This window comes from Gossypium arboreum, chromosome 12 (assembly GCF_025698485.1).
Source record: "Gossypium arboreum isolate Shixiya-1 chromosome 12, ASM2569848v2, whole genome shotgun sequence".
Taxonomy (NCBI): Eukaryota; Viridiplantae; Streptophyta; class Magnoliopsida; order Malvales; family Malvaceae; genus Gossypium; species Gossypium arboreum.
The window spans coordinates 65,252,731-65,278,344 of record NC_069081.1 but is presented as its reverse complement, the minus strand read 5'-3'; the positions used below and the strand labels follow the sequence as shown (position 1 = coordinate 65,278,344).

At 36.4% G+C, this 25,614-nt stretch overlaps 1 protein-coding gene and 1 non-coding gene across 2 annotated transcripts; one reads left to right on the top strand and one right to left on the bottom strand.

Annotated features, from left to right (window-relative positions):
• LOC108465577 (protein EXORDIUM-like 4) lies at positions 1–25,609 on the bottom strand. Its single transcript, XM_017765933.1, has 4 exons — positions 25,072–25,609; positions 24,844–24,986; positions 24,693–24,742; positions 1–169 (listed from the first exon to the last, which is right to left on the bottom strand). The coding sequence occupies exons 1-4, from the start codon at positions 25,607–25,609 to the stop codon at positions 1–3; spliced, it is 900 nt and encodes a 299-aa protein (XP_017621422.1).
• Positions 3,525–3,631, top strand: LOC128286162 (small nucleolar RNA R71). The gene has a single exon (XR_008276707.1). It is a non-coding gene; the product is annotated as a small nucleolar RNA R71 (small nucleolar RNA).
• Positions 25,610–25,614: the final 5 nt, after the last annotated feature.

The window sequence follows — 25,614 nt, the reverse complement described above, 5'->3', positions numbered from 1 at the left end:
CTAGGGATCAGGCTTGTAGTATCTAGAATAGTTCCTTTTGGGGTCCTGGTGGAAATTGGAGGAATGGGTGCCTATCTCGTTAGTAGGACCCGAGGAGGATGCTGCGCCTTTGCACTTCTTCGAGGCGGGGACGAGAGTCTTTTTCCCATGAGTGTTTGTCATGGTGTGCCTGCGAGTAAAAGATTAAGTAATCAATAATTCCCAGATCTCCAAGCAAAATTTGAGTAATCCAGAAATAATGACTTGCTCGTAAGATAATATGGACACCAATTTAAGAATGCTAAAAACAAAACATGGTGATATTGCATATGAATTAGCGGCTAAATAGTGCTAAGGTTAATCCAAGCGAATGCGAAAAGACCAATCAAGTGATAGTGGATAATACTATTAATAATCATAATCATGTAGGCAAATCAAGCAAGAGTAAAGATCAATGAAAATACAAAGACTAAATAAATTTTTATCATTAGTAAAATTGGCTATCACTAAACATAGATAAGGGTTAATAAACATGCAAATTATTAATAAGGGTTAATAAGCATGCAAATTATTAACAGTGAAAACAATTATAAGTCAAGAAATCCATAAAAGAAGTAAAAGAAAGAAAAGTAATGGGGTTAAAGGGAAACAAACAAATAATAAACGATGGTGGTGCTTGACGAAGGAGAGGTGAGACGTCGGTGTGCGGCGGATGACTGCGAGGGTGGTGTTGGTGCGGCAGTGTGGCGTGGGATGAGTGGAGAAAGTGGGAAGAAAAAAGGAATATATAGGGAAGGGAGGATAAGATAGAAGCTTTTGATGCGTATGGAAGAAAATGGAGAAGAAAGGGTTGATTTTGGGGTGATGGTCGGGGCTTAGATGGCGACGGCGGTGGTGAAATCAGCGGCTAAGGTTAGGGTATTGGGGAAGGGGATGATGAATAGTGGGGGTTTATATAGAAATTGGGGCACACGACCATGGGGCACACCCGTGTGTTTTGTGTTTTTCAAATTTGGGCGCGTTTGGAATTCGGTCCTCACCCATGTTCTTTGGGCGTGTTGGTGCACACAGCCGTGTCCTGCTTCGTTCGCTTCTCCCACATCCGTGTATATATATAGACGCCCGTGTTATCTTGACAGTTTCGACCATGGGAGGTGGGCACGGGCATGTCGCAAGCCCGTGTTAATTTCTCAGTTTCTGCCATGGCTTATAACTACGGGCTTGTTGCACACCCATGTTGATTTGGCAGGATTACCCACGGCCATGTCACAAGGCCATGGCAACGTATCGAATCACGTGTTTTGGGAAAAAATTTTCTCTATTTTCACACGGCCGTATGGCATGGCCGTGTCGTCGCCTATGGTATGAGCACGGCCTAAGGCACGCCCGTAGGCCTGGCCGTGTGTATTTGGAAAACCTGTGTTCAAGGACTCAGTTAATGATTTAGATTTTAAAAACTAAAATTTAAAGAAATCAACACCGTTAGTGCTTGGGTTGCCTCCCGAGAAGCGCTTATTTATAGTCTAAGCTTGACTTACCTCAATTTCGTGTGATTACGGTGGATTGAGGAGTTGAAACTCCTCACCTCTACTATTAATTTTATCAAAATAAGGTTTGACTCGAGTACTATTTACCTTAAAAGTTTCAAATTTGGAATGAGTTACCTCGACTGTACCGTACGGAAAAATATTCAATACCGTAAAAGGTGTTACTTCATTTGAATTAGCCTTATGTGCTTCAACTCGAAGGTCTGCTTCATCCAATATTACCTCGTCCCCTATCTTAAATTGATTCGTCTTAACCTTAGGTTCATCATGGCGCTAATTTGGTGTATCGTGTATTTTTTATTTTTCCTTCACCTGTATCCGCCATTCATCTAATTCCTCGATCTGTAGCCTTTGCTCTTCATAGATGGGCCCTTTATTGTTACTTGAACATGGCTCATGTATGCTCTTCGAACGTGTTTCCTGGAAAAAAGGTTGCACCACATGATCAGTATTAGTAGCATGACTTATACAACCACCTTCAATATTCGATGTGTTACTTGAATTACGAGCTTGAAGAGTGATTGTTTCATCACCCACACTAAGTGTGAGTTGACTTGTACCAACATCAATAATAGTTCTAACAGTTGCTAAAAAGGGTCGTCCTAAATTCAAAGGTATGTTACTATCCTCTTCCATATCTAGAACAACAAAGTCTACTGGGTATGTAAATTTATCGATTTTAACAAGAACATCTTCAATGATACCCCTAGGAAATCTAATGGTTTTATCAGCCAATTGAATGCTCATCCTAGTTTGTTTGGGTATCCCAAGACCTAGCTGTTTAAACATTTTATAAGGCAGAACATTAATGCTTACCCCTAAATCAACCAATGCATTAATAACATCTAAGCTACCAATTAAACAAGGAATCGTAAAACTCCCTGGATCATTCAATTTGTTGGGCAGCTTACTCTGTAGAATGGCTAAGTAAACTGCATTTAACTCCACATGCGACGCCTCAACCAACTTCCTTTTATTTGCTAAAAGCTCCTTTAAAAATTTAACTGCTTTTGGCATCTGCAAAAGAGCTTCAATAAATGGTAAGTTAATATGTAATTTATTTAATAATTTAAGGAATTGACCAAATTGTTCGTGCGTATGGTCTTTCCTTGTTGCTCTAGGGTATGGCACACGAGGTTTGTACTCTTTACTTACCGATTTTCACTCACTGTGGTCCACCTCATCTTTACCTTTACTTACCACAATTCCTTTCCTCGGTTCTAGTTTAGGTTCAACTAACCCTTCTTTATTTCGAACGGTAATTGCATTAAGCTGTTCCCTTGGGTTAGATTCAGTGTTACTCGGCAAGGTGCCTTGTGGTCATTCAAAAATCAATTTAGCAAGCTGGCCTATTTGAGTTTCGAGCCCTTGGATCGAACTTGTTGATTCTTAAGTGCGGTTTCGGTATTCTGAAAATGAGTTTCTGACACTGAGATGAATTTTGTTAGCATCTCCTCAAGGTTCCACTTCTTTTCCCGCTGCTAAGGTGGTTGTTGAAAACCTGAGGAATGTTGTGGCCTTTGATTTCCTTGGCCACCCCACGAGAAGTTGGGATGGTTCCTCCAACCTGCATTATGAGTGTTACTGTATAGGTTATTTTGAGGTCTAGAATTATTGTTACCCATATATTGAACTTGTTCCTCCTCGGTTCTAAGGTTGAAGGATTGATATTCTGTGTGTACTCCTCCTCCATTTGAATCGCACCTCATCACTGGATGTACCTAAGAAGAACCATACAAACCATCAATCTTTTTATTTAAAAGTTCTACCTAGTTAGACAGCATAGTAACCACATCGAGGTTGAAAATGTCGACTGCTTTTGTCGGCTTTGTTCTCATGACTTGCCACTGATAATTATTCAGTGACATCTCTTCTATAAATTCATAAGCCTCTTCAGGTGTCTTATTGTTCAAAGTTCCACCGGGGGCTGTGCCGATAAGTTGCCTTGTTGAGAGGTTCACACCGTTGTAAAAATTCTGAACCTGTAACCATAAAGGTAACCCATGGTGAAGGCACCTTCTCAATAGGTCATTATATCTCTCCCATGCATTATAAAGAGTTTCTAGATCCATCTATACAAAAGAAGAGATATCATTCCTCAATTTAGCCGTTTTAGTCGAGGAAAAATATTTAAGTAAAATTTTTCAGTCATTTGTGCCCAAGTAGTCATTGACCCTCGTGGTAATGAGTTCAACCACTATTTAGCCTTATTCCTCAACGAAAAGGGAAATAACCGAAGGCGAATGGCATCGTCAGAAATGCCATTGATCTTAAAGGTGTCGCAGAATTCCAGAAAATTTTCCAAATGAGTGTTTGGATCCTCGTCCTGCAAACCATCAAACTAAACAAAATGTTGTATCATTTGAATCATGTTAGGTCTCAGTTCAAAATTATTTGCAGCAATAGCAGCTCTAACTATACTAGATTCAGCTCCATTTAAACTAGGTTCAGCATAATCATACATAGTAGGAGGAGTAGGATTTTGATTTATTGGATCTGCGACAACCACAAGAGGTAGCTGATTATTCTCATTTTCAGCCATCCCTTCGGTTGTAGTTTGACTATCGTCCTCTTACCCTTCCTCTATGTATCGTAGGCTTTGTAACACCCCGTACCCGAGTCCGTTACCGGAGTCGAACACAAGGTGCACACAGACTTAACTTAATCATTTCACATCCATTTAAAATTTTCCGGACAAAGTTTGTTATGCATCACCGTCGCCTTAAAAATCATATCTTGAGTTTCAAAGCTCGAAAATCAGTTTAGTAATTTTCCCTGAAATTAGACTCATATGTCCATCTACATATTTTTCTAGAATTTTGGTCGGGCCAATTGGTACAGTTTATTAGTTAAAGTCTCCCTTTTATAGGATCGACTACACCGACCTTCGCACATTACGACTTGGATATCTCCCTGCATGTGATTCAATATCGATGCCGTTTGTTTCTATAGAAACTAAACTCAAAGAGGAATCTATACATATATGGAATGACTCCTAATTATCTATGGTTAATTTACAATGAATTTTCAAAGTCGAACAGGGATCCGAAAATGCTTTCGCCCTGTTTCACGAGAACTTTAATATCTCTTAACATATAACTCATATGACCGCTTTCGTTTCTTCCATATGAAAGTAGATTGGTTAATTTACATAATTTACTCAATTTAATTCCATTCCTACAAATTTTAGTGATTTTTCAAATCCACACCACTTCTTCTTTGTCAAGATCTGCTTTCAAGGTAAACTTTACCTATTTCGTGGTTTCTATGGACCAACTAGAGTTTTGTCATACATAGGTCCACATATACTCATATTTAGCCATTCCAATGGCTGATCATTTGCCCAATGCTTCCATTCCAGTCCATAGTCACATCATGAAACCATACATATATACATAAACACAAATGGTCTAATGTCATACTCCACTTTTACGAGCCATTTTCGCATGGCTGTACGTACACACATACATCACAAAACGTACTTGAAAAACAGCAAAGGGTAGTCCTATACATGCCATATCTAGAGTTCAACTAAAAGAATACCAAAAGGGCTTTGATAGTGTGGATGACTTCGACTTCGATGATCCCAAATCCGATATCTAACGAGCCAAAATCTATAAATAGAGAAACAGAGAAACGGAGTAAGCAATTTATGCTTAGTAAGTTTGAGCAAGGGATTCCAGTACAACAAAAGCATAGCATTCATATAGCTAACGGATAATTTCATATGCACAAATTCTCAATATCATACTTATTTCACATTCCAACCCCTATATTCATACATAAGGGATCATCTTAGCCAAATACCGGAAGCTCATTACTCGACTGAGCGAATATCATTCAAGGAATCAACTAATTTCAAGCACATACGGACATACCTCATTGCTGGAATTTTTCAAGCGTATTAACTCAAATTTTTACAGCAAGATCGCTCGTTCTCGAATCACGCACCTTCGAATTTAACCGATATAACGACTCACTCAAATGCCTTCGGACAAAGCCCGGTTATAGTAACTCGCATCGAATGCCTTCGGACTTAACCCGGTTTAGTAACTCGCACAAATGCCTTCGGCTTGGCCCGATTTATTAACTCGCACGAACGCCTTCGGATCTTAGTCCGGATATAGTCACTTAGCACAAAGCCTTCGGGACTTAGCCCGGACATCATTCAAATAGCCAAGCACAATTATCAATAAATCATGACACATTCGTATTTCATTTTCATTAGCAAAATTCAAACACAAGTCACTTATCATATTTGCAATTTTGGCTCAATAGCCACACACAAAGAGCATGATCTAATCAAATCATAATCTAAGTTCCATTACTCGAGAACTTACCTCGGATGTTGTCGAACGATTTCGATGGCTATTCGACCACTTTTTCCTTCCCTTTATCGGATTTAGATCCCCTTTGCTCTTGAGCTTAATTAAACAAACAAATTGACTTAATCATTTGAGCATCGAAAAGAGGAGTACAAGGCACTTAGGCCATATTTATACATTAGACATTAAAGTCACATACATGTGAAATCATGCATCAACTCAATATATTAACCCACATCCCTTTTAGCCGATTGTCCTAACCAAGATAAAGGCATCATTATGCTTGCCTCTAACCGAAAGCATGCAACACTAATCTTCTCATGTGGCCGAGTATGCATGTACATGTTGAGGCCAATTATGCTCAATACTTCCTACAAGTATGGTTACTTGTATTGATTATATCTCGTTTGCTTTCAAATTCAAGACTCGGCTAATACGCATTTATACACTAGTAATCAAATACTAACATTTTGCATTTCATCTTACTACCATGGCCGAATGCTCCTTCCTCACCATTTACCTTCACAAAGCATGAATTTCATCATCCAAATTACAAGCTTACAATCTCATGAAGTTTAACCTCATAGTATCTATCAAACTCTCACTCATTAGCTTCTATCATAATCTCCAACAACACCAAATAAAAATATACTTCGTGGGTCTATGGTAGAACCAAGAAAGGAACTCATAGATATCAAGATGTAAGCAACTACCATTATTTATCTAAGTTTAGCATAAAACACAACCATCACCCTTATTAATCTTTTATAGCCGAAAACCATACTCACCCCACAAATCAAATTTCAACATGGTTTACAAAAATCACTTAATATCTCATCAACACAACATCAACACCAAGCAAGAATGATACATCCATGGCCGAATGTCATCTCCATCACATAGCAAGGTTTAGACCATGGGCTAGGTAGAGCTCAAGCTAACAACTAACACATGCAAGAATCTCATGGCACAACATCAAACTTACCTTAATAGTGACCTAGGGTAGCCGAATGCTTCACTCCCTTCTTCCCTTTTTCCTTCAATTTTCGGCCAAAAGATGAACACACACATTTTTTTTTCTTCTTTGTTTTCTTTCTCTCATTCACGGCAAAGGGGGGGGCATGGATGAGACCATTTTTTTTTCTTTCTTTGCCCATGCTCTTTATTTTATTATTTCTAACATCAAGCATTCACCCAACATGTTTTTTTTTTGACATGTTTTGCCCATAATTCTTTGTCATGGCCGGCCATTAGCAAATAAAAGGGGAAATTGACATGCAAACCCCTCATTTTTGCATGCATGATCAACTAGTCATCGCACATTTCCCCATCATAATTTCAAAGTTTTCTACTAGATCCTTTCTAGTTAAATTCACATTTATAACTCTAAATCAAAACATCAAAAATATCACACATGAGTTAACACATATTATAGGCAATAAAATAAATATGAAATCATTTTTATGCCTCGATTTTGTGGTCCCGAAACCACATTCCGACTAGGGTCATTTTAAGGCTGTCATAGGCTTCACCTTATTTCTATTCGATTTCTACGAGCTATGGTTTCGATCTCACTATCAAAAAAGTAGAGGTCCTGACGGGTTTCTTCTAGTCATAAACTATAAAAACCTGCCAGAAGCAAATAAAAGAAAAAATTAATAATAAGCAAAAATAAATTTAAATTGCAATAAAAATGTAACACCCCCTAACCCAATTCCGTCGCCGGAGGGGTTATGAGGTATTACCTAACGATCACAACAGTATTTGCTTATACTTACTTACAAAGTCAATTGACCATTCTACGAAATCATTTAACAATAATTAATAGATTAAACCAAATACCACCAATGTTTGATATTTACTCAACAAAATAAGGTATATATATACTTAACAAAAATTATGCGCATGAAGTAACATTATAACAAGACCAAATGTGCATCATTTCTCAACAATGTTTAAGCAAAATGACCATGTCCATTTCAACCATTTTGAACGTCTATCTAAAACAATATATGCTCAATGTACATACCAAAATCATATATATATAATAAACCTAATATAAATACCAATTAATAAGCTTAAAACATACTTACATTTGCTATTACCACCTAATATCAATATCCAATCCATAATTGATCAAATTATAAGTATAAATTTTCGATCATCAACCAAGAACATATAAAACAACTCACTTATCACAACATATACATATCATGATTAAACTGACACCACAATAGCATATAATAATTAAACTCGATTAATGCTCATTATTCCATCATATTCAAATTTTTACCAAACTAATACTACAACCCATACTGATCATTACTATATTTAAATACTCTGTAACACCCCAAACCCGAGATCGTCATCGGATTTGAACACGTGGTGTTACCGGGCTCACTTCCCTTATTTCTCTCTTTGTAATATTGATTGCTGTTCCAGGCAGGCTAGCTAACTGCGTCATGGTCGCCTTAAAAAAATCATATCTTGAGTTTCAAAACTCGGAAACTGATTCCGTAAATTTTCCCTGAATTTAGACTCATATGTATATCCATGGATTTATTTCTAGAATTTTTGGTCGGGCCAATTGGTACAGTTTATTAGTTAAAGTCGCCCATGTTACAGGGGTCGACTACACTGACCTTTGCGCATTACGACCTGAATATCTTCTCGTACAGAGCTTCAATGCTCATGCCGTTTGTTTCTAATGAAACTAGACTCAAAGGGGAATCTGCACATATAAGGCACGACTTCTAATTTCTTCTTGATAATTTATGGTAAATTTTCAAATTCGAGACAGGGGACCCAGAAACCGTTCTGGCCCTGTCTCACGAGAACTCTAATATCTCTCAGTATACTGCTCATATGGTCGTTTCGTTTCGTCCATATACAAATGGATTCATCAAGGTTCAATTTCATAATTTATTCACTATTTAATTCTACTTCTACTATTTTTAGTGATTTTTCAATCTCATCTCACTGCTGCTGTCCGCAACAGTTACTGCAGTAGACTATGCCAATTTCATGAATCTTTCCTTGGCCTTACTAATTATCCATCATACATGACACAATTTATGGCCACCTTATCAAAATTAAAGTTCCTAAGACTCGTGGCTATAGGTTCTAGCATCCCACTCGACGACCACATAGGCCATTTTCACATGGCTTAAAGTTTACAACCCACAATTCAACAAAACATAATAGCCTATAAATGCCAATTTTCTCCTATCGACTAAGAAGACAATACCAAAAATTGCTCGCCGGTGTGATGACTTCGTTGACGGTTCCGAGCACACAAAAGAGACGAGTCCACGAGACCTAAAATGGGTGACAAGAAAACACCGAGTGAGTTTATAACTCAGTAAGTCATAAGCACTTTACAATTATCCATTAGCTAAATTCATCACAAAGTGAAACAATGAAACAAGGCTAATTGTTCCATCCATATCGAACTATACCATAGTTTCTTAGACTTTTCGGTTCAATCTCGTACCAAGTCATACATTCACATTTCATATTCTATTCAATAAGATATTTGAGTCATTTTTATACACCAACTCATTTTCACCACAATCATACAATTGTAATGATCACATAGATTTAAAGCTTACCAAGCTCAACCCCGAGCATGACCATAGTGCCTATTCGCCATGAGCTCAAGGTACTTACCCGATCCGCTGTCCGGGATTAACTCGATAATGTCACACACTCAGTGCCAATTGTAACGCAAGAGCATATAGTGAATCCGCACACTTAGTGCTATATATTTTCAGCTCGCACACTTAGTGCTATATAATTTTCAGCTCGCACACTTAGTGCTATATATTTTCAGCTCGCACACTTAGTGCTATATGTTTTCAGCTCGCACACTTAGTGCTATATATTTTCAGTTCGCACACTTAGTGCTGTACAATTTTTAAACCCGCACACTTAGTGCCAATCTTGTCACCGTGTCCATTTATACCCGCACACTTAGTGCCGAGACCAATACCTTATGCATGTTGCTGCCTTTATACATTCAACAATGGCATCATTCCATACACATACATTTTCATTTACACATCAACTCATTTAAACACAATTATGTATATAATATGGTCATTTACATCAACACCAAATATATGCTTAATGACTTACCTAGTTTTGGGTAGAACGGTTCCAAATCGGCTACTCGTTTGCATTCTCCTTTCCTTTGTCCGATTTAGTTCCCCTTTGCTCTTGAGCTAAATCAAACAATTTACCTCTCCATCAAACACAAACATACGGCATTCATATACATCATTATGATTATTGCCGAATACTTAACACAACTAAGCTGAAAATTTACTCAATCTCATCTTAATTTATTGCTACTTATTCATCCAAATTTCCAATACAAGGTATTTAACACCTATGCCCATTTATACCCCATATGGCCGAATGTTTCATTCATTTCCCAACCAGCCATTCAACAAATTTTCAACCTCATTACCACCCTTTTATGTCTAATTGTCTAAATGAGATCATCAACATGCCTAACTATAGCTGAATGTGCAACATTAATCTAGCATTCCCATTGCATTTAACACTTAACATTTACCACATCTAGGCCGACTTTGCTAGCACACAAGCCTTTGGCCGAATGTCCTTGACCTCTAGTCACCCAAAATTTCTTTGTTCTTTAAGATTCATCCAAGACCACATTCGCACCTCCAACTAATAATTTAGATGTTCTCAAGTTCATTCACAAGTAAAATTATACAACACCTTAAGCATTAAACATTTTCAACATGAAACAATAACATGACCGAATACTCATGCACATACATTCATAAAGGGAACTCAAATGACACCAAAATCTCCTTTCCAAAGTGCATATATGCCCATACATACGGCAACTACCATTCTTGTCTCCCACCATGAATCCATGAGTTTTGTTATGGGTTAGCTAGACTATACACTTATCAACTTAATCTCAATATCAATTAGTAAACGAAAATCACAATGCATACCTTTCCATTGAAATAGCTATGGCCGAATGCCTTGGTTTCTTTTTAAATCTTTCCTTTCTCAATTTCGCAATGAAGAAGAAGAAAGATGAGAATTCCTTCCTTTCTCTCCCTCACTCACGGCAATGGCAAGGTAAAAGGGTGAACAAAACCTTTTTCTTCTTCTTTCTCTCTAGCTACGGCACAATGGGGGCATCCATGCTCATTTTTTTTGTTCATTTCTTTAATGCTAGTTTTTATTCTATTGTTTCCTACATACCCCACTAACATAACATGTTGGAAACATGTTTCCTTGCCCATAATTTTGTCATGGCCGGCCACTATCCTTGTCAAATGGATTATTTGACATGCAACTTCATTTATTTTACTTCATTCCTTTATTAACCTCTTAAAATTAGCCACATATAATTGAATCCTTTCACATGAGCCCTTTTTCTTTCAATTCACATTCAAATTAACTAAATCAAAAAATTAAAAATTCACACATGCATTTTCACATATTTAGACAGTAACTATAATACTCAAATGATTTAGTGACTCGGTTTAGCGGTCCCGAAACCGCTTTCCGACTAGGGTCACTTTAGGGATGTCACATACTCATAGTTTAAGTATCACACATAAAGGTAAACTCAAACCACAACCAAGCATAACCAAACTTTAACATCTAAATTAACTCATTTTCGCATGACTTAACCATTATACATATATGAAATTTAAACATCTCCAAAAGAGTTATTAGCATATACATGCCATAAGTACCAAACCAACTTTTAAAATTAGCTTATACATGCCATAAGTACCAAACCAACTTTTAAAAATACCAAAATATTGAAAATAGTGTGGATGACTTTACTAACGATCCCTGAGCACGTAACGATCTCCAAAATCTATAAAATAGAGACAAGAAAAACACATCCAAAGTAAGCCACCATAGCTTAGTAAGTTATAAGCATCAAAAACTCCAAATTCAATCTAATAGTCTAGTATCATCTACCTAAATCATGCTACTAGATCATTTAATCAATATCTTACCAAATTCAAGGCAGTTTATTAAACATATACTCAATTTTTACTAAGTCCAATATACATCTACTCAACCACAATATACTACATTACTCTAAAAACACAAAACCGAATGCATTTAATATCCCATCATCATATAACATTAATATATTCGAGCACAAAGCCATTAAAACCAATCTATCATTATACATACTTTCAATTTATAATATCCATCACGTAGAATCGATACTCACCTGCACAAACTTGAGCTATACATCATAGTTGTACATCAATAAGTTTAAAGCTTTAATTCATTCAACCATTCCCGATCAAATCAATTAATCGCACACCTAGTGCTAATGTTTACTCAAAAATATATATAGAGTTTGCACACTTAGTGCTCAATAACCACATTCGCACACTTAGTGCAAGATTCACACCGGTAATCGTTTATACTCGCACACTTAGTGCCTAAATTCCTTTACTCAATACACATCAATTTAAATTCATCAATTCCCTTTGAATTCGGCAACATCAATCTTTCATGTAATTCAATTTGGCTCATCTACTTAAATTGATTTAAATTTTATCAATAACAAAACAAAAAATTGCTTAATAACTTACCTAGGATATCGATGGACAGTTGAATTCGACTACTCAACGATTTTTTATTTTCCCCGATCCACGTCCGATCTTTTTGGTTCTTGATCTAAAAAGTTTCAAATTAAGCTCATTCAAATAGAATTTCATTCATTTAAGTCCAAATACACATAATTGAGCAATTTACCAATTTGCCCCTAACATTATACACTTTTACAATTTAATCCAATTTTCACAAAATGCAAAATATGAAAAATTTGCATATACAATGCTAGGTCCAAATGTTCACTAGGCTTATATAAGTCCTCCCATTTCACTAATTTCACAATCTAGTCCTTCAATTTACTATTTTTGCAATTTAACCCTAAATGCTCAAAATTACAAAAAATTCCAATGCCAAAAATGTTAATCTAACACGTTTATTTTATTTTCTAACATCGAACATAAATTCCATCAAACTATCAACAATGACACTTCACGAATACATAATCAATTTCAAAATTTCGAGCGTGGCTTTATAGTCTTCATAGCAACGATCTCAAAAACGTAAAAATTAATAAAAACAGAACTCAAATCACTTACCTAATTGAATTTGCAAGGACCGAAAATACCAAAGCTTAAACTTTCTTTTCTCTTAGTTTCGACAGAAAATAATAAGAAAGATGAACACTTTCATCTTTTTATCAAATATAATATATTAACATGTATTAAAATATACCATAATGCCATAAAATATAATAAACAATTCAAGTTATAAATTCATGCATGTTGGCCGGCCACTAATTCCTATTTGTGGCCAAATTGCAACCTTAATATTCCATAATATAAAAACAATAATAATTTGGCCCTTATACATTAACCCTTAAATTTTCCATTTTACGATATTAAACCCTTTTTAAATAAATCGACCTCCAAACACTAAAATTTTTAAACGAAACTTTCACAAAATCAACTGCACACATTTTAACCATATAAAATAATATTTAAATATTATTCTGACTTGGATTCGTGGTCCCGAAACCACCGTTCCAATTACGGTCAAAATTGGACTGTTACAAAAAATAATTGGCTAAAGTAATAAAAATTAAGCGTTCCTAATATCTTAGTTCCCCGACAACGGCGCCAAAAACTTGATAAGCGTGATAACTTTTGTATTTATGACTGATCGTACTTGAAAACTAACTATTATCAAGATAAAGGCAAGCGCACCTATCGAACAGTAGTATAGCTTATAGCAAGACCGGAATGTCGAACCCACAAGAACTACAACTACTAGTGTTAGCCTTTTTTTTATTATCTAGCCTAAAAATAAGGGGATTTGCTTTATCTAAACTAATTAACTAAACTAAGAATGCACATGAAGTAAATTGGGGAAATAATTTTGGAAAACTAATTGATTTGGACAATACCCAAGGGAAAATCCACCTAGACTTCACTTGTTATTTGACTCTGAATTAGACGATTTATTCACTTGACTTGATCCGTAGAAATCCCTAATTTATATTATTATCTCTCTCGAGACTAATAACGTCTAACCCTAGGTTGATTAATTGAAATCTCTTTCTAATTAAAACCCCTAGTGTTGCATTAACTCGATCTATGGATTCCCTTATTAGGTTTGACCCTAATCCGGCAAATTTATGTCACCCCATCTCTAGGGGTGAAATCAATTCCGCTTAATTATGCTAGATCTACTCTTAGATAGGGACTACAAATCAAGTATTTATCATATAATTCAGAAAATAATAATAAGATCCATCTTAGGCTTCACTCCCCTTAGGTATTTAGGGGATTTAGTTCATATGTGTAAAAGAAAATATCTCAGCAGAATAATGATAACAAAACATAAAGAAAATCCAAAAACCCCTGAAGGAAATTGAAGGGAGATCTTCAGTCTAGAAGGAGGATTTGGCTTCTGAGATGGATCAATCGGATTTCTTCGAGTAATTCCTTGCCTCCTACTTCGTGTGTCTTCTAGGTGCCCTTCTAGGGTGTTTATATAGGCTTTAGAATACTTCCAAACTGTAACACCCCAAACCCGTGACCGTCACCGGATTTGACCACGTGGTGTTACCGGTCTTACTTCCCTTATTACTCTCTTTGTAATATTTGATTGCTGTTCCAGGCAGGCTAGCTAACTGCGTCACTGTCGCCTTAAAAATCATATCTCGAGTTTCAAAACTCGGAAACTGATTCCGTAAATTTTCCCTGAATTTAGACTCATATATCTATCCATGGATTTATTTCTAAAATTTTTGGTCGGGCCAATTGGTACAGTTTATTAGTTAAAGTCGCCCATGTTACAGGGGTTGACTACACTGACCTTCGCGCATTACGACCTGGATATCTTATCATACAGAGCTTCAATGCTCATACCGTTTGTTTCTAATGAAACTAGACTCAAAGGGGAATCTGCACATATAAGGAACGACTTCTAATTCCTTCCGGATAATTTATGGTAAATTTTCAAAGTCGAGACAGGGGATCCAGAAACCGTTCTGGCCCTGTCTCACGAGAACTTTAATATCTCTCAGTATACTACTCATACGGTCGTTTCGTTTTGTCCATATGAAAATAGGTTCATCAAGGTTCAATTTCATAATTTATTCACTATTTAATTCTACTTCTACTATTTTTAGTGATTTTTCAATCTCATATCACTGCTGCTGTCCGCAACAGTTACTGCAGTAGACTATGCCAATTTCATGAATCTTTCCTTGGCCTTACTAATCATCCATTATACATGACACAAATTATGGCCACCTTATCAAAATTAAAGTTTTCTAAGACTCGTGGCTATAGGTTCTAGCATCCCACTCAACGACCACATAGGCCATTTTCACATGGCTTAAAGTTTACAACCCACAATTCAACAAAACAAAATAGCCTATACATGCCAAATGTTCTCCTAGTTCAACTACGAAGACAATACCAAAAGATTTCCAGCCGGTGTGATGACTTCAACGACGGTTCCGAGCACGCAAACAATACGAGTCCAAGAGACCTAAAATGGGTGACAAGAAAACACCGAGTGAGTTTATAACTCAGTAAGTCATAAGCATTCAACAACCATCCATTTATAAAGTTGCCACAACATGAAACAATAAACGAGGCTAGGTACACTCATCCATATCAAAACTATACCATAATTCCTCGGACCTGTCGGTTCAATCTCATACCAAGTCATACATCCACATTTCATATTCCACACAACAAGATATTTAAGGCATTTTCACATACTAACTCATTTCCACCACAACCATACAATTTCAATCATCAGATAGATTTAAAGCTTACCAAGCTCAACCCCGAGCATGAACATATTGCCTATTCGTCATGAGCTCAAGGTACTTACCCGATCCGCTGCCCATACTCAACTCGATGGAGACACACCCTCCATATAATTGTTCGATCGGAGATATATATATATATATATATATAGAGTACGCACACACAGTGCTTAATACTCGATTTCGCACACTTAGTGCCATGCGATTTAAGCCCGCACACATAGTGCCATACCCTTCGAGCTCGCACACTTAGTGCCATATATTTCCAGCATGCACACTTAGTGCCATATATTTCCAGCATGCACACTTAGTTTCAATCTCGTCACCGTACACTCGTATTGCCCGCACACTTAGTGCCGAAAGCAACTTCCTACACATTTCACTATTTCTTTTACATTCAACAAATGTCATCATTCCATACACATACATTTTCATTTATATATATATATATATCATCCCATTAAACACAATTGCATAAATTTTACAATCATTTAAGCAATATCAAATATGTGCTTAATGACTTATCTCGGATGTTGTCGCACGTCTTCAACGGCTATTCAATTACTTTGTCTTTCCCTTGTCCAACTTTGATCCTTTGAGTTCTTGAGCTAAATCAAACAAATTTACTTCTCAATCAAACACACACATACGGCAACCATATTTTGCTTTTAACACATTCGGTCACTTGGGTGACCTATTTAACTTTCAAGCATTCATTTCAATTCTTAGTTAAATAATGCGAATACCATTAACTACTAATGCCACACACTCACATATGCATAAAATTAACCCCTACATGACCTATAGCTCATTCGGTCATTCGTCTTTCAAGCTTATCAAGCTTCATATCATGCTTCCTTGGCGAATATACATATAAGCACAATGTAGCATTTTATTCACTTCATGATACATTCGCCTTGGCATAATTTTCATTAAAATCCCTATTAGCCACTTTTAAAATGCCAATGTTACAAGAAAGGTTACCCAAATTCACATTCGGCAACTACACATACACAAGTCAATTTTTCTTCCTATCATCAAATTTAACACGAATCACAAACTTAAACCCTCAATAGCTACTATGGCCGAATAGATCCTTTCTATTCCATTTAACTACCATAAATTTAAAGTATTTAAATCAAGTTCATGAGTTTCTAATGCAAGAATTAGGCCAACCTACTAACCTTAACACCCACATTCGGCAAGTGACCACATACACACTCTCATAGCCGAATTTCCATATTACCAAAATCCTCTGTAACACCCCAAACCCGAGACCGTTGCCGGTGTCGGACACGAGGGGTTAACAAGCCAAAACCACTTATAGCACCGACCAACTTGACATTCCCAGGCAAGCTGGAAAACTGCGTCACTGTTGCCTTAAAAAGCATATCTTGAGTTACAGAACTCGGAAACTGATTCCGTAAATTTTCCCTGAATTTAGACTCATATATCCATCCCCAGATTTTTTTCTAGAATTTTTGGTCAGGCCAATTGGTACAGTTTATTAGTTAAAGTCACCCATGTTACAGGGGTCGACTACACTGACCTTCGCGCGTTACAACTTGAATATCTCTCTGTACAGGGTTTCAATACTGATGCCGTTTATTTCTAATGAAACTAGACTGAAAAAGGAATCTGGACATATAAGGCATGACTTCTAATTCATTCTTGATAATTTATGGTAAATTTTCAAAGTCACGACAGGGGACCCAGAAACCGTTCTGGCCTTGTCTCACGAGAACTTTAATATCTCTCAGTATACTGTTCATATGATCGTTTCGTTACTTTCATATGAAAATAGACTTGTCAAGGTTCGATCACATAATTTATTCACTATTTAACACCATTCCTACAAATTTTGGTGATTTTTCACATCCACGTCACTGCAGCTGGCAGCCTCTGTTTTTAAGGTAGGCTTTACCTATATTGTAGTTCCCATGGACCAACTATAGTCTAGTCATACTTAGGTCCACATATGATCATATTTAGCCATTCCAATGGCTGATCATGTGACCAACACTCTCATTCCAAACCATAATCACATCATGAAACCAAATATAATTACAAACCACATATGGTCAAATTCCATACTCCACTTTTACGAACCATTTTCGCATGGCCGCACACATATACATCACAAAGTACTTAAAACAACCGAGGGTGGTCCTATACATGCCATAACCAAAACTCAACTAAAGGAGTACCAAAAGGGCTTTGATAGTGTGGTTGACTTCAACTTCTATGATCCCGAATCTGATCGCTAACGAGCAAAATCTATAAACAGAGAAACAAAGAAACGGAGTAAGCAATTTATGCTTAGTAAGTTTGAGCCATAATATACACACAACCAAAGCATAGCATTCAAGTAGCTAAACAATAATTCATATGCACAATTTCTCAAAGACATGCTTACTTCACAATCCCAACTCTTATATTCATACACAAATAACGGCCTAGTTAATGCCGATAGCTCATTTATCATTAGAGCGAATATTCATACGCACTTACTCATAGTGTGCGAAGCACACACAAAACATACCTTGTTGTTGGGAATTTCACAAGTGCATTAACTGAAAATTTTCTAGCAAGTTCAAAGTTCTCGAATCACATACCTTCGAGTTTATCCGGATATAGCTACTGCTCAAACGCCTTTGGGACATAGCCCGTTATGGTAACCCGCACAAAGGCCTTCGGGACTTAACCCGGATATCACAATTTGCACAATTGCCTTCGGCTTAGCCCGGATATCATAACTCGCCTAATTGCCTTCGGCTTAGCCCAGATATCATAACTCGCACAATTGCCTTCGGCTTAGCCCGATATCACTCAACATTCATACACATCTTTGTTTCAATTTCATAACACAACTTTTATGCACAATTCACTTAGCAAAATATCATTTCGGCTCAATGGCCACATACAAAGGCACAATTTCGATTGCTTATTACTTCATTCAATCGAATCAAAATCTAAGTTTCGATATCAAAACTTACCTCGGACGTGGTCGAACGATTTCGACGGCTATTCGACGACTTTTTCCTTCCCTTATCGGATTTAGCTCCCTTTGCTCTTGAGCTTAATTTAACAAATAAATTGGTTTTATCATTTGAGCATCGAAGAGGAATTCAAGATACCTAGCCAATATATATGCTCATTAGGCATCAAAGTCGCATATGTACGAAATCACTAATCTAACTCAACACATTAGTTAATATTCCTCTTAGCGAATTTTCTAAGCCAAGAATAGGCATCAATATGCTTGCCTCTAATTGAATGCATGCACACCAATTTCCCTCATGTGGCCGAATATGCATGTCCATGTTGAGGCCAATTATGCACTTAATACCACACAAAACAGCATGCATTTTACTAACTAACGATTACATATTGTAGCTCAATACACATCTCTCATGTACTTCATAACCAAACATCATCACAAGCAAATATATACCTTGAAATAGTATATATGTCATGCCAATACATCATGTGCAAACATGTATACACATATAGGTGCAAGGTCAATCTCAAGGGGTTCATACCCATCCAAACACAAATTTTACCAATCAAGTAACAAGCATAAATCATGCTCATGAATGCACCATGGTCGAATACATCACAACCATACTCTTTCAACTTCGGTCATGGTTAAACAAAGAATTCAATGTCCTACTCAAGAATACTAAAAAGAAATTTCAAGAGTAGTCAATCCATCATTACATGAATCATCAACAAGCTTCACATTTAGCATGCAATGGCTTTAACACAATATCAACCTTGGCCAAATACCATTTTTCATGGCATAGCAAGGATTTGAACCATGGCTAACATGCACATCAAGTTAGCAACCAAAACAAGCATGAATCTCATGACACAACCTCAACATACCTTAATCTTGATGCAAGTATAGCCAAATCTCCTTCTAGATCTCTTCTAAACTAAAAATGGAGCAAAATTTCCTTCCTTCTTAGAATTTTCAGCCCAAAGAAAATGAGAATGGATGAACCAAATTTTTTCTTTTCCTTTCTCTCAACTCACGGCCGGGGGAAGCATGGATGAGACCATTTTTTTCTTTCTTTGCCCATGCTCTTTATTTTATTATTTCACCCTAATGCACCAACAAAACATGTTTCATGACATGTTTTGCCCATCCACTCTTGCCATGGCCGGCCACTTCATGTTGGGGGAAATTGACATGCAAATCCTTATTTTTGCATGCATGTTCAACTAGTCATCACACCTTTCCCCATCATACTTTCAAAGTTTACTACTAGGTCCTTTCTAATGAAATTCACATTTATAACTCTAAATCGAAACATCAAAATGTCACACATGAATTAACACATATTATAGGCATCAAAATAAATTATAAATTATTTTTATGCCTCGGTTTTGTGGTCCCGAAACCACCTCCCGACTAGGGTCAATTTTGGGCTGTCACATCCTCAATACACATATTCCCCTTATTCAACTTCAATTTAAGCTCCCTACTCACAAAACACAAGGAATAGAAATCATCTTCTAAGTTTCCGACCTTAGCCGAATGGCCAAATCACCACAAGGATCTAAATTCACACATGGGCTCAATCAAAGACCTATCCATCAACTAAATTTTTATGAAATCTCAAAGAATTTACTTAAAACTTACCTCAATCAAACAAGTAGAAGACCGAATACCTAGCTTCTTCCCCCTTTTTCTCTTCCTTTAGTTCATGCCAAGAAGAACAAAACATAACCAAATTTCTCCTTTCTTTCTTTTATCAATTTCCTTCTTCTATTCGCCAAGACACCCAAGGATGAGCAACAAAAACTTTTTTCTTTCTTTCTTTGCTTAGTCACGGCAATGGGGCATCCACACACATTATTTCTTTTTTTTTGTCAACATTTTCTTTAATGCTAGCTTTTTATTTTATTGCTTCATACATACCTCACTAACCAAACATGTTAGAAACATGTTTCCTTTGCCCATCAACACCCATCTTGGCGGCCACTATAGAATAATTTGGGAAATTTGACATGCAAGGACAACCTTTCCTAGTATGCATCAATAGGCCACTTCAACATTTGCCTATCACATTTCTAAGTTTTCTCACACAAGTCCTATTTAGCAAAATTCACTTAAAATTTTCAAAATTCAAACATGAAATTTTCACACATGCATATGTACATATAATGAGCATCAATTATGATGGTTAATTATTTTTATGACTCGGTTTAGTGGTCCCGAAACCACTTTCCGACTAGGGTCAATTTAGGGCTGTCACACAAACCCTCAAAAGTGGCCTTTTCCGAATAGAATTAGACTTGGGCTCGACAGGACACGCCCGTGTGACACGCCAGTGTGGGGTGGCTTAGGCCATGTTAGAGTCTGCTAAATAGACACGGGAGTGTGGTCTACCCGTGTGGGGAAGTCCATGCCATGTTGATTTCCCACGTTGACCCATTTTCTCCATTTTTGGCCCGTTTCTCGCTCTTTTTACTCTCCTATGCTCATCTAAGTATAAAACATGAAATTAAGGGATTAGGAGCATCGAATTCCACAAATCTAATGATAATTCATCCAAAAATGTGCTAAGCATGGGATAAAAATATGTATAAATTACGACTTATCAATAGTCGAAGCTTTGTCGAATCGCACACAAGTGCCATATATAGCCGAAGCTATGTCATATCCGCACTAAGTGCCACAAATAACTGATTTGTCATCGAACATATCTGTAGTCCCGTATATACAATTTATGCAAAATCAAAGAACTAAAGCATAATTATTGTAATGCTTAATACAAATGAACTTACCTCGAATGCTTGAACAACGAATTGAGTCGATTGGTCGATAACTTTATCTTTTCCCCGATCCAAGTCCGTATTCTGCTTTTCTTGATCTAATTCAAAATCAAATTATTCAATCATTCAATCATTCAATTTAGTCCAAAATACACTTTAAAACACATTTACACTTTTGGCCCACAAATTTCACATTTTTTACAATTTAGTCCTTATTTTACGAAATCACAAATTAATGAAATTGAAGACTAAACTATGCTAGCTGAATTACCATAGTGCCCCTAGCAGCCCATAATCTTCATTTATTTCACATTTTAACCACCAACTTTAAACTTTTCTCAATTTAATTCCTATTTAGCATTTTCATCAAAAATCACTTAACCAAACATGTAAAACTATCATCAAGCCTTCATATTTGAACATTAAACATCAAAGAACTCATAGATTCAATAATAACAACTCTCAAAATCTTTAACAATTTTAAAATTAAAGGTACGGGCTATCTAGATTGAGCTGCAACGATTACAAAAACATAGAAATCATAAAAAAATCGAGCTAAAATCGTACCTTAATCAAGCTAAAATTGTGCCAAATCTTCAAGCAATTTTTATGGCCTTTCTAAGCCCTAATTTTTGGCTAGGAAGATGAATATAAGGCTAATTTGGCTTTTGTTTTATTTAACATATAATAATTATGCTAATTACCATTTTAACCTTAATGAAAATCCATTCAAAACATCCATTAAATGTCCATATATGTCCACTCATACTATTAATGGTCTAATTACAACATAAGGACCTTCACTTTAATAAACCATAGCTATTAAATACCTTTAACAAGTAGAATGCAACTTTTGTATTTTACGCGATTTAGTCATTTTTATCAAATTAACCAACCGATCGATAAAATTAACTCACGAAATTTTCACAGATATCAAATAACATGCTATAAATACCGAAATTAATATTAAAATAATTTTTCAACATCAAATTTGTGGTCCCAAAACCACTGTTCTGATTGGACTAAAAACGGGTTGTTACAACAAAGTTGCCATGTCCAATGGAATCAGTCACTTTGTCCTTGTCATCTACTCAAATGCTCTAGCTTCTCTCATTCTTCTTCAAGCAGGTTTTTTCCTCACAAGGTTCTCATCTATCTATCAATTAAATCCATGGATGAGAAATTAATGCTATTTATTTTTGTTTTAGGACTTCTTTATACCACCAATTACTTTATCTATTTTGTGCAAAATTTTCTGCTTAAGCATTGCTAGGTATGTAATTAAATCTAAACAGAGTTCAATAATTCCTTTATTGGTGAAAAAAATTGGGTTATAAAACTAGGTTTTTTGCAAGATCACTTTGAGGCAAAACTATGTAATCATTGGTGTAAGATACAACTATCCAACCCTTGCTTCTGCTCTTGTGAACTTAATCCTAACTTTCACTTTCTTACTTGCTATTATCTTCAGGTTCATCTCTGCTGCTATTCCATTTTTTTTCTACTATATGACATAATTTATTGTCTTTAATCTTTGTTGCTATGCCAATACTTTCTCCACCAATTCAATTCCATTTACACCATCTCCTTTCTACCATGTTAGCAACATCTAACAATTGGCTCATAGGTGGACTCTTCATCGCTACTGCCTCTTTTTCACTTTTAGCAAAAATCGTTAGTCAGGTAATTTAATATGCTATTTCATAATCCACGATGCTTTGGCTACTTCAAATTGATACTTTCCCTACTAAATTTACAGGTTGCAGTTTTGAAAAGGTATCCATCAGAGATAATATTGGTTTCCTTCTATTTCCTCTTTGGGTCTATTCAATCTACATTGGTTACTTTGATTTTGAAAGAGACCCAAATGCTTGGATGTTGAGTTTTTATATTGAGCTCATTTCTATGGTCTACTTAGTAAGCAAACTGCAACTCCCCATGTTAGCTTCGTCTTTTTGGCAAAGAAAAGCTTTGTAATTGAGACCAATTTCATTTCAGGCTTTATTTGGAAATATGGAAACATTCAGCGTGCAAGCATGGTGCATATGGCATAAAGGTCCGGTCTTTATGGCCACACTTTTGATGCCATCTTGGGGTCATTTTCCTTTGGGATGATTGTCAAGAAGGAATAAGGGGAAGAGAGGGACAGGGTAATGGTGGGGAGATCTGCAAAAAAGTAAAGGAGTTTGTGGTAGGGGGATGGATGGTGGGGGAGAGGGAGAGGGATGGGAGAGGGATGGAAGAGGGATGGAAAATGGCATTTAGGTTAAGTGAATAACAACAAATGATAGCTCCATTACAGGTGTAACGAAAAATGGTTAGTGGTGGCTGTTTTGTTATTTTTTGAAAATTGAGTGACTAAATTGAAACTTGAGTGACTGTTTTGTTAACTACCCCAAAGTTGAGTGACTGTTGGTGTAATTTACCCTTAATTTAAAGCTAATGGGAATGATTTCATGATGTTTAGAAGTGTATTTGAGGTGTATTTATTATTCCAGGGGTCCAAGTTTCGAAACTTATATAAAGTTATATGTATATTGCATGTCAGTAGGTAAAAAGATACATTTTTTTGCCTAGGTATTCGACCATAGTTTCTATGTATCGATGCATAGGCCTTGGGCTTGTGTCGCTGTACTGTCTTAAGAGTTTTGAGCCATTTAAAATTTGAAAATGAGTCTAGACACCTCTAACCACCCACAAAATGTTTCTAAATGATTTTAAAATATTTTTTCATTCTTCAAAATGACTTATCCTATATTTTGTATTAATTTTTTCTTAAAAAATTGAATTATCAGAAGTCCCCTAACTTTCTAAAGCTAAAAGATCGTGAAATTGAATCGATGAGCTACACATTAATTTTAAGAGTTGGGCATGTCCCTAAGTATAATAAACGACTTTGAATGAAATCACACCTAAATCTTTACAAATGTGATGAATTTTATTGGAGGATAATATTATATATAAAAATAGGGGTTCCTTTTATAAAAGTTAAATTTTGCATAAGTTTGAAAATGTAGTTTTTTTAGACACGTCAGAGATGTTTCAAGTAGAAAAATAGCAAGAAGTGATAGTCCAACAGGTAGAAGTTGTAGGGTTTCAAATTGCCGGAAGCAAGAACCTACGCCCGTTATTTCCATAAGCATTAAAATTCTCGCCAGTTTTTCAATCAGTAAAGACCTTGCCAGGGTTTCCAGGGGCGGCTCTGGGACCGAAAATGCCTTTACAAGCTGTAGCAGATTCGATTGGTTCAAACTTGATTCCACCATCAAAAGCCCGTATTTTGGGGATTGGTGATTGTATTAACTAATGCACTTGCCAATGCAACTACCATTGCGTCAGCTGCTATATTTTTATTTGGTGGTTTAAAGACGGGTCCCTTTGGCCCTGCATAAACCTCGTGGAAAGGCCATCCACGTGCTCCAGGGCATTCTATTTCAGGGTCTCTAATCACGATGAATCCCCTGTTGTTCTCTATAATTTCATTACAAATTTGATTATAATTAGTACGTATGTATCAGTAAAAAAAAAAAAAGAGAGAAAGTAGGTGAAAACTTACCAAAAATCCCGTAGTCAGCACATTGTCCAGCGCAAAGCCCATGCATACTCACATCTTTTGCAGTTATGATGAGAGGGACGAGGTTCGGATCTCCATGATTGACATCTTTAATAAGACGTGGAATATCATATTGTGTTGTCAAGACTTTCCCATATGCATAATCAATGGTGTCCTCTTTTGCCACTTTCACTTCAATTTTAGGGCTCTCAACTCCTATAGTTGGTTTTCCTTTCATATCCAATTGATAGCTTTCAACCACATTCCACCATCTCGAAACGTGAGGTTGGACTTTCTTATCGCCTTCTGTGTTCAATGTTTTGAGGAAGTCCATAATCACTTCCCTTTGAATTTCTTTAGGCTTTCCATACCAGATAAGGTGTAAATTTACGGTTCCAATGAGGATTGGGCCATCATGATAGGTGATTTTTGTTTTTTCAGTGAAGGGATCAAAGGTAGCTCCATAGCAAATAGATGGAATAAAGCAAAGGAGAAACAAGAGGTTAAGGGAGACTAGGCAAATTGAGAAAAAAGATGCCATTGTAG

Coding starts and splice junctions, on each gene's coding strand:
- LOC108465577 (XM_017765933.1), bottom strand. CDS start 25,609: ATGGCATCTTTTTTCTCAATTTGCCTAGTCTCCCTTAACCTCTTGTTT. Junction 24,743..24,843: donor ATATAGCAGCTGACGCAATG/GTAGTTGCATTG, acceptor AATCTGCTACAG/CTTGTAAAGGCATTTTCGGT. Junction 170..24,692: donor CCCCTGGAAACCCTGGCAAG/GTCTTTACTGAT, acceptor TTTTACTCGCAG/GCACACCATGACAAACACTC.